Source organism: Eleutherodactylus coqui, chromosome 8, assembly GCF_035609145.1.
Source record: "Eleutherodactylus coqui strain aEleCoq1 chromosome 8, aEleCoq1.hap1, whole genome shotgun sequence".
Lineage (NCBI taxonomy): Eukaryota > Metazoa > Chordata > Amphibia > Anura > Eleutherodactylidae > Eleutherodactylus > Eleutherodactylus coqui.
In genome coordinates this window covers 147,622,383-147,634,986 of record NC_089844.1, presented here as the reverse complement: position 1 = coordinate 147,634,986, position 12,604 = coordinate 147,622,383, and the positions used below count along the sequence as shown (strand labels likewise).

The window sequence follows — 12,604 nt, the reverse complement described above, 5'->3', positions numbered from 1 at the left end:
GGTTCACACTTGCCGTATTCCCGTCGGAAATCTTGCAGTTTCGCAGCAAAAACCACAAGATTTCCGCCGGGAGAACCGCCGCGGTTTCAACCAGAGTTACCACAGCGGATTAGCCGTCCCGTGTGGACGAGGTTTCTGAGAACCCTCGTCCCCATGGCTGGCTAATCCCGAGATTAGCGGCCGCGGGCGGATCTGCTGCGGCAGAACCACGGCAAATCCGCCCTGTGTGAACCTAGCCTTAGGGGTTGATCCAGGGAACAGTCTGATTGCCATTAGGGAGTTGGGAAGGAATTTTTCCCCAAAAGGGCTAATTGGCTTCTGCACTTGGGGTTTTTTGCCTTCCTCTGGATCAACAAAACAGGAGGCTAGACAGGCTGGACTAGATGGACATTGTCTTCATTCAGCCTTACGAACTATGTTACTATCTTCGAAATAATTAAATCAGTGAATAAAAACAGTTGGTTTGACAGCATTCAAGGGATCTTAATAAAAAAGATACATTTAGAATAGGTTGGACAGCCCGGTTCCAGAGTTCCTACAGCTTCATGCCCACATTAATTAATCAATTAATCATCGATGTTCCTCATTTAAGAGCAATAATGCATAAACCCTAAATTCGAGTTCATTTTTCGTATTAGCCTTCTACCCACTTATTTGAATTCATTTGTTTAAATAGTGTTCTGTGGGGGCTTTGTGGGGTCCCTGACGCCCGGGGAGTGCATTAAAAGACAGCTGACGCCATTTGAGGAGATGTGCATGTCGCCGGGGCCTACGGAGCACGGCATTTCGGTAATATACAAGTTGTTGCTGAACGTTGAGACGGGGGACTCCCTCCCAAACTACACGGGTCAGTGGGAGAATGAGTTAGGGGTCAACTGCACTGCATCAGAATGGCAGAGGGCCTTCCTCATGTGCCACAAAAGCACCAGATATGGTAGATTACAGGAGCAGAATTTTAAGATCCTATCCCGCTGGTATCGGACACCGTCAAGACTGCACCAAATTGACAATAGAATACCGCCGATATGCTGGAGGTGCCAGAACGGTTCCGGGACAATGACTCACATTTGGTGGGATTGCCCCCCAGTCAGGACCCTTTGGAGTAACGTGGAATTACTATACAGCGACATGTCCAGGTCTGGGGTGTCCATAACAGCGGAGATGGCCCTGCTCTTGATACTGCCCGGTTCTATGGCTAGAGTGAAAGCTGACCTGTTGCGGCTGGTTATTCTAGCAGTGAGGATGTCGATACCTGAATTGTGGAAATCAGGATCTCCACCCACACGAATAATGTGGTCAGAGAAACTTAATATGTTAATGAGGTATGAGGAGGAAGGAGCAGAAAGCGAAAAGGAACGTACCGGGATGCATAACCTATGGAGCCCGTGGATAGCGATGAGAGCCTCAGACACGTTCAAAACCTGGCTGGAATCAGGTCAACTCGAAGAGTGAGAGCACCAATACAAACAGGCGAGGAGGTTTACTACCCCCTAAAACCCACCTCTCCCTACCCCCTCTCTCCTAACCTTACCCGTTCTCTATACCCCCCCTGTTAGTTAGTTATAGTTGGTATAACATTTATGAGTCAAGTATTAATTAATATTGATATATGATATATGATGCAGATGAAGACGACCTGATTATTCTAATTATTTTCATTGTACAAGAGGACGTGAAGCAACGACAAAGGTTAAGATGGACCAATGTTTATTGTAATGCATCATATTGGTTTAATATGTAAAATCAATAAATTTAATTGAATCTAAATAGTGTTCTGTGTAATTTTTCATATATGGATACCTACGATCTTCTATTTGTTGCTCAATTTGCTTTATCATCATTATTGTTACAGTTGTTAAAAATTTCACTAAAAATCTACTGTGTTGGGGGCGTGGCCAAGCAGCCGTTCTGACCGGCCGCATGTAAGGAGGGCTCCTGCTCAAACCGACCAAATAACGATCCTGCATTAATCCTGAGGACTCCCAAACCTGCCATAACACCACCGGAGAGGAGGGGAGAGAGACTGGACCCCAAGACACTTACCCCTGACAGGAGAGGCGCAGGAGGACCGAAGCTACAGGGGAGGCCTGTGAAACTGGGAACGTCGCCATTACAGAGCCTGTGCCATCAGCCGGCTGGCGGGCTCCGGACCCAGCAATACACACAGCGGGGAGCGAGTAGCCTAGACCGCCGGTGAGTCCGTGAAGCGCTGCGGCACCTGCCTGGAACCACAGCAATAAACCCCTGAGAGAGCGCGGGAAACCGCGGCCGCCATCTTGAGGAGAGGACTCCCGGCCAGCGGGCGGCTGCCCGGACCTGTTGCCCCCCTTACCGACGCAGAGAGGGGGAGGACTGAGTGCTTGGCGGGACGTCTGTGGCGCCGGCAGCCATCGCGACGCCGGCGACAGACCTGCGGGGCCGCGACTGACACGGCTGCTACCTCGAGCGCGGGGCAGGCGGCCCAGCGGCAAAAGACCGCGTAAAGAGGCCGCACAGAGGGAGGCGGAGGGCCGGAGCGGTCGGCGGCGCCGCGGAGCACTGAGGCATCCGTAAAGCACCCCCCTGACAGGAGAGACATCGGGGACGAGTACACGGTGCCGCAGCTGCCGCCGCCATCTTGCGGGACGGGGCCAGCCGCCCGGCAATAGCTGGGGCCTGGGGCGCCTCTCTCCACATAAAGAGGGGACCGGACACCGGGCAAAGTAGCTGGAACACCGGCAGCTACAGCAATACAGGTGGCAGACCCACATTATAACTATCACCTGGTCAATTGGACCTGACGGTGAGGGATCAGAGACCCCCTGCCTGGAGGAAAAAAGTGACGCCAGCGGCAGCAATCAGATAAGTGCACTGAGAGGGAAGGGGAATAAGGGAACAGTAACTGCTATACCCTATATAAACAGGGCGCTGAAGAGTGGGACCCCCCTCCCCCCGCAATAACTAAGGGAAAAGGCCAGAGAAGCAACCCCAGAGCACCCCCCCAAATAAAGGAGGAAGAGGTGCATAAGGCCTGCAAGAGACCACCATTACTGGCCACAAAGAACAGGGCAGACACCACATACAGAAGCCCTGCACTGAGTACATTGGTGAATTCAACACTATAAAACATAGGTAAACAACCTAATACGTCCCTAAATACCTCTGACAGAACAACATGGGGCCTACTAGACAGAATGCTGCAGCAGATAAATTAAAGGCATTTGTCAGGAGCGAAAACCGTAGAGATGCAGGCTCTGACTCTGCGTCGTCGGCTCCGGGGGGCTCATCCCCTCCGACAAAGAACACCAATCCAAACCTAACAGAAGGGACAGTTCAAACCCTACAGCAATTATCCGAACAGCTACTGACAGCAATCCAGACATCCACGACTACTCTTACCAGTAAAATTGATGAAGTTAAAATGGATGTCAGTCTCCTTAGACAAGACCTTCAAAATTTGAGAGAAAGAGTTACAGCTACAGAAGATAGAATATCTACATTAGACGACACCGTCCCCCCAATGTCAGCCGCAATAAGAGATCTTACGCAGAAAGCTGACTTCTGGAGACAGAAAGCGGACGACCTTGAAAATCGTTCACGACGCAATAATTTGCGCATAGTTGGCCTCCCGGAAAGAACCGAGGGACAGAGACCGGAAGAATTCTTGGAGAAATGGCTCCGTGAACGTCTTCCCAATGCAGAACTATCACAGGTCTTCGTTATTGAACGGGCTCACCGAGTACCAATGAAGCCACCCATACCCAGTGCCCCACCCAGACCGCTACTGGCAAAGTTACTTAATTCCCGTGATAGGGATAATATTCTGCAAGCCGCCAGAAAAGGAGGACCCTTACGCCATGATAATGCCACAGTGTCCATCTTTCCGGACTTCTCGGCAGACCTCCAAAAGCAAAGAGCCTCGTTCTTCAACATCAAAAGGCAACTTAGAGAATTGCAGCTCCCGTACTCTATGATGTACCCAGCGCGACTACGAGTGATCGACGGAGATCGCACCCGCTTCTTCTCATCACCATCCGAGGCAGAAGAATGGTTGATCGCCAGACGACGGCCAGAGAGACTGTAATGTATACAAAACCTAACCATTATTTCTGCCCTCCCTTTAGGTGACAGGACTCTCATGCCAAATATAAAGGGCTCATCAAGGCCACTTAACTGTGCTGCAGGCTGTTAGCCTGGGGGGGAACAACCCCCTCCAGGGTACCCCTGGCAATAACCGCCGGTGTTCACCTCTCTCCCCCCCCCTTCTTTTTTTTTTTTTTTTTTTCTTTTTTCTCCCCCCCCCCCCCCCTCCCCAGACTTACTTCCCCCCTTCCGCCTCTCCGGAAGGGAGTCCACCTAACCGAAACGCAATATGACATGGTCGGTTTACACCACTGTATCAATAACCAAACAAAACCACAAGTATAGCGACGATGGAGCTATGCTAAGTTGGTTACCCCGAGTTAAAGTTAGCCACGAATACTAACACAACGAGGTTATAGTCAGTATTCAAAATCTGTTTAGTTGCAAGTTGTTGTAAGAGTTATAAATTGGTAGTACGCTGCCATAATGTTTCTAGAATGCATACATCGGATGTTCAATGTGTTTTATATAAATGTACTAAAGTGCGATTGCATGACGGGTAATGAAGATGTGGTGGGGCGTGGTGGGGGGTCTCCTGGCGGGCGAAATGACATAAACAATTCATCCGGACCCAATTAAACCATCCTTACTGATGGCTGAGATAACTTTTGTGTCCTGGAACGTCAGAGGCATGGGATCCCCCAGGAAGCGAGTCATGATAAATTCTTTAATACGCTCCTGGCGACCTCATGCGTTGTGCCTCCAGGAGACCCACCTCATGCCCGAAACTTTTAAATGCCTGCTAAAACCATGGGTTCAGTGGTCAGCACATTCACATCACACGTCATACTCCAGGGGGGTGTCCCTATTGATAGAAAGATCCATCAGATGGGAGGTAGAACAACTAAAAAAAGACCCAGAGGGTAGATACATCTTCGTAAGAGCCAAAATAAACAACGATCCATATGTACTCCTATGCTACTATAACCCACCAACAACGTCAACAGCCCTCCTGGCAGAGGGTATACAATTTGCCTCATTTACACCAGATGTAACAACTATTTGTATGGGAGACATGAATATGGTTATGGACCCACACCTGGACAGATTTGGGGGTGGTGCTCGGGGAGCGGGGGACGGGGGCCTGACCCGTCTGGCCTCTATGATCTCGGTGGCGGGATGGCTGGACCTATGGCGAACATTCCATCCCCACCAACAGGAGTTTTCTTGTCATGCAGCGCATAATCATGCACTGAGCCGAATAGACTATATATTTGGATCCCCCTTGTTGTTTACAAAAATAGAGTCCATAGAATTCCTCCCAAGAGGGGTCTCAGACCACTCACCGATCTGCATGGTTCTTAAAAAACCAGGCCCCCCTGCAGTTAGGAGGCAATGGATACACCCGTTCTGGCTTTCACTGCTTGGCCCAAATGACCGAATAATAGACCAAATTCAGATATACTACGAAGCGCATGAGGAGAACTGAGATAGGATGCTGGTGTGGGAAGCCTTTAAGCCATACCTCAGAGGATGCTTTAAATCCTCAATCTCCTTTATTAAAAGAACCGCAGCTAAAGAGGAGGAACAGTTAGCGCAACAATGCCAACAACTAGAAAAAGAATTTATAGCCCATCCCTCAAACGATAAAAGAGATAAATGGCTACAAGTAGGTAGGGAGTATTTGTTACACTTGAAAGAGAAGGCTCAGAGGAGGCTATTCTTCACCCGCCAGTCCTTTTTTGAGCTAGGTAATCAGTCCAGTAAATTGCTGGCATATATGGCCCGACAAGAGACTACTTCCCCGGCTATACTAAGGGTCAAATCAGTCGAGGGCACAATACTCACAGACCCCCAAGATATACTAGAAAGATTTCAACAATTCTACCAAGACTTATATCAGTCCCAGATTAATTACACACCAGCAGAGCTAGAGAACTACCTAACTAACATAACATTCCCAGTAATACAGCAAACACACAAAGCTTTGTTAGACGGCCCTGTCACAATAGAAGAAATAGGGGAGGCAATGGAGGGCATGGCAAAGAATAAGACCCCGGGTACGGACGGTATACCAGTGGAAGTCTATCTACAGTACAGAGAGGAAATAACACCACAACTACTCTCACTGTATGAGGATATACTTGAGAAAGGACACCTCCCAGAGTCGATGTTAGAGGCTAATATAGTCCTTATACTAAAGCCTGAAAAGAACCCGGAGGAGTGTGGGTCGTACAGACCTATCTCCCTCTTAAATACAGACTATAAAATCCTCGCCAAGGTATTGGCTCTCAGGCTGAATCAAGCAATTAAAGATATTATACACCCAGACCAATCCGGATTTATCCCAGGCATGTCCACGTCAGACAACATTAGAAGGGCGCAGGTGATCACGCAGGTGGGACGGAGATGGAGAGAAAGTTGGGCCCTGGCCTCATTGGATGCTGCCAAAGCCTTTGACTCAGTGGAGTGGCCATATCTGATGGAGGTCCTGCGAAAATTTGGATTCGGGGAGCCATTCATCAGGTGGGTCTCTATCCTGTATACTGCGCTGACGGCGAGAGTGGTGGCGAACGGCATGATCTCCGCCTCCCTCCCACTTTGCAGGGGGACCCGACAAGGCTGCCCACTTTCCCCCCTTTTATTTGCTATTGCTATAGAACCCCTAGCACTAAAAATTAGACAACACACACAATATAGGGGGATCCGGATTGGCCCCAGAGAAGACAAGATAGGATTGTATGCGGACGATATAATACTCTACATGTCGGAGCCCCATAGTACCCTGCCCCTGGCCGTCTCCCAGATAGACGAATTCGGGAATTTTTCAGGCCTACGTATTAACTGGCAGAAATCCACCCTCATGCCGCTGAGAGAAGAGGAGTGGAGAGTGGGAGAGATGTACCACAATCTGCAAATTGTCCCCCAATTTAAATACTTGGGGGTCCACATCACCCGGGACCATACTCAAAGCTTTAATCTAAACATCGCACCCCTAACAGCAACCCTACAACAAAAACTAAAAGCCTGGAGCTCCCTGCCGCTTTCTGTGGCAGGGAGAATAAATCTTATTAAAATGATAATTCTTCCCAAATATCTATACCGACTAGAACATGCAGAAATAACTATAACACAAAAATTCTTTAAGACAACTAACTCATTGATAGCTTCGTTTGTTTGGGGGAAGGCCAGAGCCAAACTCCGCATGGAAACCCTACAAAAGCCCAAGGAGCTAGCGGGGATGGCGCTGCCGGACTTCAAAATATACTACCTGGCAGGGCAGGTCAGATATATACGTTACTGGCTGTCGGGCGCCCCTCTCCCGAACTCCGAGCACCACCTGATGTACTTCCTCTCGGAGGCATCCCTCTGGATCATCCTGGAAAAACCAGGGCTGTTGACGAAACCAATGCTCCCTATACACAGGCTCGCGGTAAGCGTCTGGAGAGCATGTAGGAAACTGGCGGGGCAGGAGGACACCCCCCTGGAGACCCCCCTATGGAACAACAGAGCATTGCCGCATCTATTGAACCTCCCAGACAGACAATTTTGGCTAAATGTGGGAATCACCACACTGGAACACCTATACATCGACGGGGTACTAGTCTCCTTTGAGCAAATGCAGCAAATATACCAGGTACCTCGAACAGGTTTCTTTAGATACCTGCAACTCAGGCACGCACTGACAGCGCAGTTCCCAGAACCCAGGAGACCCTTCTCCACATACCCATTAATAGGTATACTGCGCACACAGGGCCCTAAGGGCCTAATTTCAAAGTTATATACCCACCTGTTATACTCCAAGATCCCCAGTGCACAAACGGTCGTACTAGAGAAATGGAGGGAACTCATTCCAGCACTGACTGACGAGGACTGGGAGACCGCAATGGCCATTTATACCAGGGTCTCACCAGCCGCGAACAACAAACTGACCCAGTCGTATATCCTGCACCAATGTTACCTAACACCAACTAGACTACATAAAATGAACAGATCAGTGACTAGTCAGTGTCACCGATGTCGCGCAGCGAACGCAAACTTTAACCATCTAATATGGGGATGTCCGATGGTATACAAATATTGGGAGGAGGTCACAGAGTTCCTGACCCAACTGATGGGAATACCAGTACCGCTGGATCCGGCGATGTGTCTGCTGGGGATTATGGATGAGGAACAATGGCAACATTATGACAAAATATTCCTTACTAAAGTATTATTCTATGCCCGCAAAGTCATAGCGCTAAGATGGATGGACAGGCGCCCCCCGACTGTTACAAAATGGCAGAGTATTATCAATACCATCCTACCGTACGAAAAAATAGTGTATAAAAACAGGAAATACCCTGAAAAGTTCGACAGAGTATGGGGGATTTGGTGCGGGACAACAAACACGAACCTCACGCAAGAAATGTTCCAAAATTTATTGAGACAGAGCACACCCGGGCTTGGCAGGTAAAATGAGCAATAATGCTACGAACACTACAGATGTATGTATTGAGATATGCTGAATAAACATAGAAGAAATGTAACGTACTTGTGTACCGAACACCGATACCAAAGAACTCTCTGATGTATGTAAAGTTACTTTTAATCGTTAGTGTATGTAATGCACACTGTTTTAACAATTGTTTATTCATGTAATGTACAAAAAAAAATATGCTGTTTAATAAAACGAGTTTAAAAAAAAAAAATCTACTGTGTTAAAACAAAACAATCAAAATAAAAATACTCCCTTCCACCCCACCCCAAAATGTTCCAAATGAGTTTTATGTACATTTCACTTCACTTGGAAAGTTTTAAAAAATCTTCAAAACATTCTATGGTATTTTAAGTAATACCAATGAAAAATGCAACTTGTCACACATAAAACAAGCACTCAGACAGCTGTGGCAATGGGGAAAGAAAAGTTATGATTTTTTTGAAAGTCTGGAGGAAGAATGACTACCCATTTACAGGGGCTGACAGTTGGTTGGTTTTTACGCGACTCCAAGAGGTGAGCAATTTCTTGCTCAGTGCCCTGTTGGTGGTCGCGTATACATGGGGCTACTATTGCCCCAAATCGCTCTTTGCAGCAATGATTTGAGTGATAATCGCCCCATGTAAAGGTAACTTTAGGTTGTTTTCATGTAGCATTTCCTGTCCAGTGCTGGTTCCACCCCAGGTTTCCATCTTCGGTGCCGAAAGCTGTATAGGGACCGAAACCAGGATGGAGCCAGGACAGAACCATACGGCGCGATATGTGAGGGGGAGGAGACCTCTTTGGTCTGTATTCCGCACGGTTTCCATCCCTGTCAGACTTTATAGCTGGATAGAAAAGCGCTGATGATGCTTTTCTATCCAGCCTTAAATGCTGACAGGGAATGAATGTAATTGGAGTTAAGTGGCCCTACTGAGATTCCTACACGGGGCCCCATCTACAAGGAATTAAAGATTTCATAAATGTTACAAATGGAAATGTTTATACGATTAATTTGCTGTATGACTAAACAGGAGCTGTAACTTCTATGTGGACCTTGTAGAATTAAAGGGTAGCTGTCACCTTCTATAAGCACCATAAACTAAGTATGATGCTTATAGGACAGGTCCTGCGGAGTCCGGGATGTAATGTTTATACTTACCAGGCTCCCCAGGAAGTCAATGCTCCACCTATCAGCGTGACTCTTCATTCAGTCTGTGTGCGCACTCCCATAGAGAACAGTGGAGTGCGTGCGACAGCGTGGGAATGGGGAGTATATACATTACATCCCCGGACTCCGCCGGACCCGTCCTATAAGCATGTGTCTTAGTTTATGGTGCTTATAGGAAGGGTCAAGTTCTCCCTAAACAGTTTGTATGAGATGGGAATAATGGATCTGAATGGGCATGAGCTGTGATACCAGATGCAACACATTGACAAGAGCTGCACTGTTTCTAGATAAAAAAAAAAGGCCCCTTTTACCCAAATCTCACACATCTTTCTTTCTTACTAGTATAAACGAGACGGCACACAGGATATATTTCTAAGGTTGTTTATTTCCGGTATATACTTTTATTATATCGCTAGTATTATTGCACTGTTTTACTATCACTGTTGTTATAATATCACTAGTTTTATCATTCTACTATTATTATTCCATCACTATTATTACTATTATGTTATTGTTACTCTAACGCTATTATGTTGTATATAGAGCTATCAGACTACTGCTAGAATCATTAGACCATTTTTACCCTATCACTAGTATTATAAGGTTACTGTTATTATCAGTGTACTATGTTGTTCTATTACTAATTCTAAGAAGCCTAACCCTAACATTGTTGATCCAGAAGAAGGCGAAAAACCCTGGACACATTCAGCCAATTGGTGACCAGGGAAAAATTCCTTCTTGACCCCGGGAAAAGGCGATCGGTCCTAGAACCCCGGATCAAAGCCTCTAAAGCAATTACCGAATTCCTAGTTAGGATTATATTATTAACCATATTAAGACTATTATCATATAATTTAAAGAGTATTATTACTATTATTTATAATTACTAATATTATATTATTACTTAGATGCTAATACTACTACTATTTCACTATTACTATTATTACACTATAAGTAACCCTAAAGCTTTAGATCCAGAAGAAGGCGAAAAAACCCTGGACACATTCAGCCAATTGGTGACCAGGGAAAAATTCCTTCTTGACCCCGGGAAAAGGCGATCGGTCCTAGAACCCCGGATCAAAGCCCCTCACGCAATTACCAAATTTCTAGTTAGTATTATATTATAAATACTATTATATTATGATTTTAAGAGTATTATTACTATTATTTATATTACTAATATATTATTACTTTTGTGCTAATACTACTAATATTCTACTATTACTAATATCACACTATACCTAACCCTAACATTGTTGATCCAGAAGAAGGCGAAAAAACCCTGGACACATTCAGCCAATTGGTGACCAGGGAAAAATTCCTTCTTGACCCCGGGAAAAGGCGATCGGTCCTAGAACCCCGGATCAATATATTATAAATACTATTATATTATCATTTTAAGATTACTATTGTTCCTAATTACTAGTATTACACTATTATTACCTGCATGCTAATATCATTACTCCTCAATATTATTATATTATAAACCATAAACTACTATTATATTATTTTACAGCATTATTACTATTGTTTCTTATTACTATTACACTGTTATACTATCTATACTAATATTATTACTATTACATTGTTTATACAGAAGATAAGCATTTTTTATAATTATTACATTTCCTGAAACCATTAGTACTATGAAACCATTAATCACTATGAGTGATATTACACTAACCCTAACGCTACAATTATTGATCCAGAAGAAGGCGAAAAAATCCTGGACACATTCAGCCAATTGGTGACCAGGGAAAAATTCCTTCTTGACCCCGGGAAAAGGCGATCGGTCCTAGAACCTCGGATCAAATCCCTTCCTACTATTATTGCTGATCTTATTATTTTTATTATTCTACTATTAATTTATTGATTTTACTATAATTACTATTATAAAGATTATTATATTATTTTTACTATTGCTGATGTTACTGCAATAGTTCAGAGGTGGAGGGTGCTTCGCAGGATCGTCCACATGATGTTTTTCTTGCCCCACATGCGGGGGCTGCCGTGGCGGATGGAGCGCTGCCTGATCCTGCTTCTTCTCAGTGACCGGTCCTGAATCCCTCTCAGTGGGTCAGATGGAACATCACTGCTGGATTCCTGGTCCTCTTCTTCCTCATCCTCAAGATCTTCTTCCTCTCTTTCCTCCTCATCCTTAATGTTCTCCTCTTTTTCTTCCTCTCTTCCCTCCTCCTTCATCTCTTCTTCCTCATCTTTTTTCTTCTCCTCTTCTTCCTCGTCTTCATCCTCCAGCCCTTCACACAGCATGCGAGCGATGGCTGCTCTTGCTCGCAGTGCCAACTCTGCCTTTGTTGGTCTCGGTCTGATGACTTCTTTAATAGTTGGCCGATATTGTTTCTGGGCTTCAGGGTTTGTTGGCATGAGGCGCTTAAAAGACAGTGGATCAGTACATTATGTGCTCAGGTGAATACATATATACACACCATGATAGCTGGCACGTTTACTCACCTCCTTCTTGAAGACAGGGGACGGGAGGAGTTTCATACATTTCGTCACCAGTCGGAACTCCTCCGCCGACGTGACGCTGGCATAAGCTGAAGAGAGAGAACAGCAGATAATGAGCTCAATCATGGATGTAGAGGAAGAGGCACAAAACTGACAGATATACTTAACCTGCTCACTGCTCAGAGTGTGACGGATAAAGGTCAGTTAGCAGCCATCTGTTCTTTATCTTCACCCTGTACTACATGGTCACCAGTTTCAATATCCAAACCCGCTGCAATTACCTATACCCGGGACAATATTTTATGGAGAAGCGGTTGTCCAGATGGGCCATCTCCTGCAATCTGAGCCCACCACTAAGATCAAGTTCACAACTGCAGGGTGCCTTGTGTCCTCACTGCATCAGTCAGATATAAATGTGCCAAACATATCCATCAGGATCCATTAAC

At 45.8% G+C, this 12,604-nt stretch overlaps 1 protein-coding gene across 1 annotated transcript in view; it reads right to left on the bottom strand.

The window, feature by feature from the left end:
- Nucleotides 1-10,653: 10,653 nt before the first annotated feature.
- Nucleotides 10,654-12,604, bottom strand: part of LOC136576978 (uncharacterized) — an 89,568-nt gene continuing 87,617 nt past the window's right edge. The window contains exons 4-5 of the mRNA XM_066576655.1: nt 12,162-12,247; nt 10,654-12,080 (exon numbers count right to left, since the gene is read on the bottom strand). Coding sequence (XP_066432752.1) covers nt 11,631-12,080; nt 12,162-12,247 — 536 coding nt within the window. The 3' untranslated portion in view covers nt 10,654-11,630. The remainder of the gene's footprint in view (nt 12,081-12,161; nt 12,248-12,604) is intronic.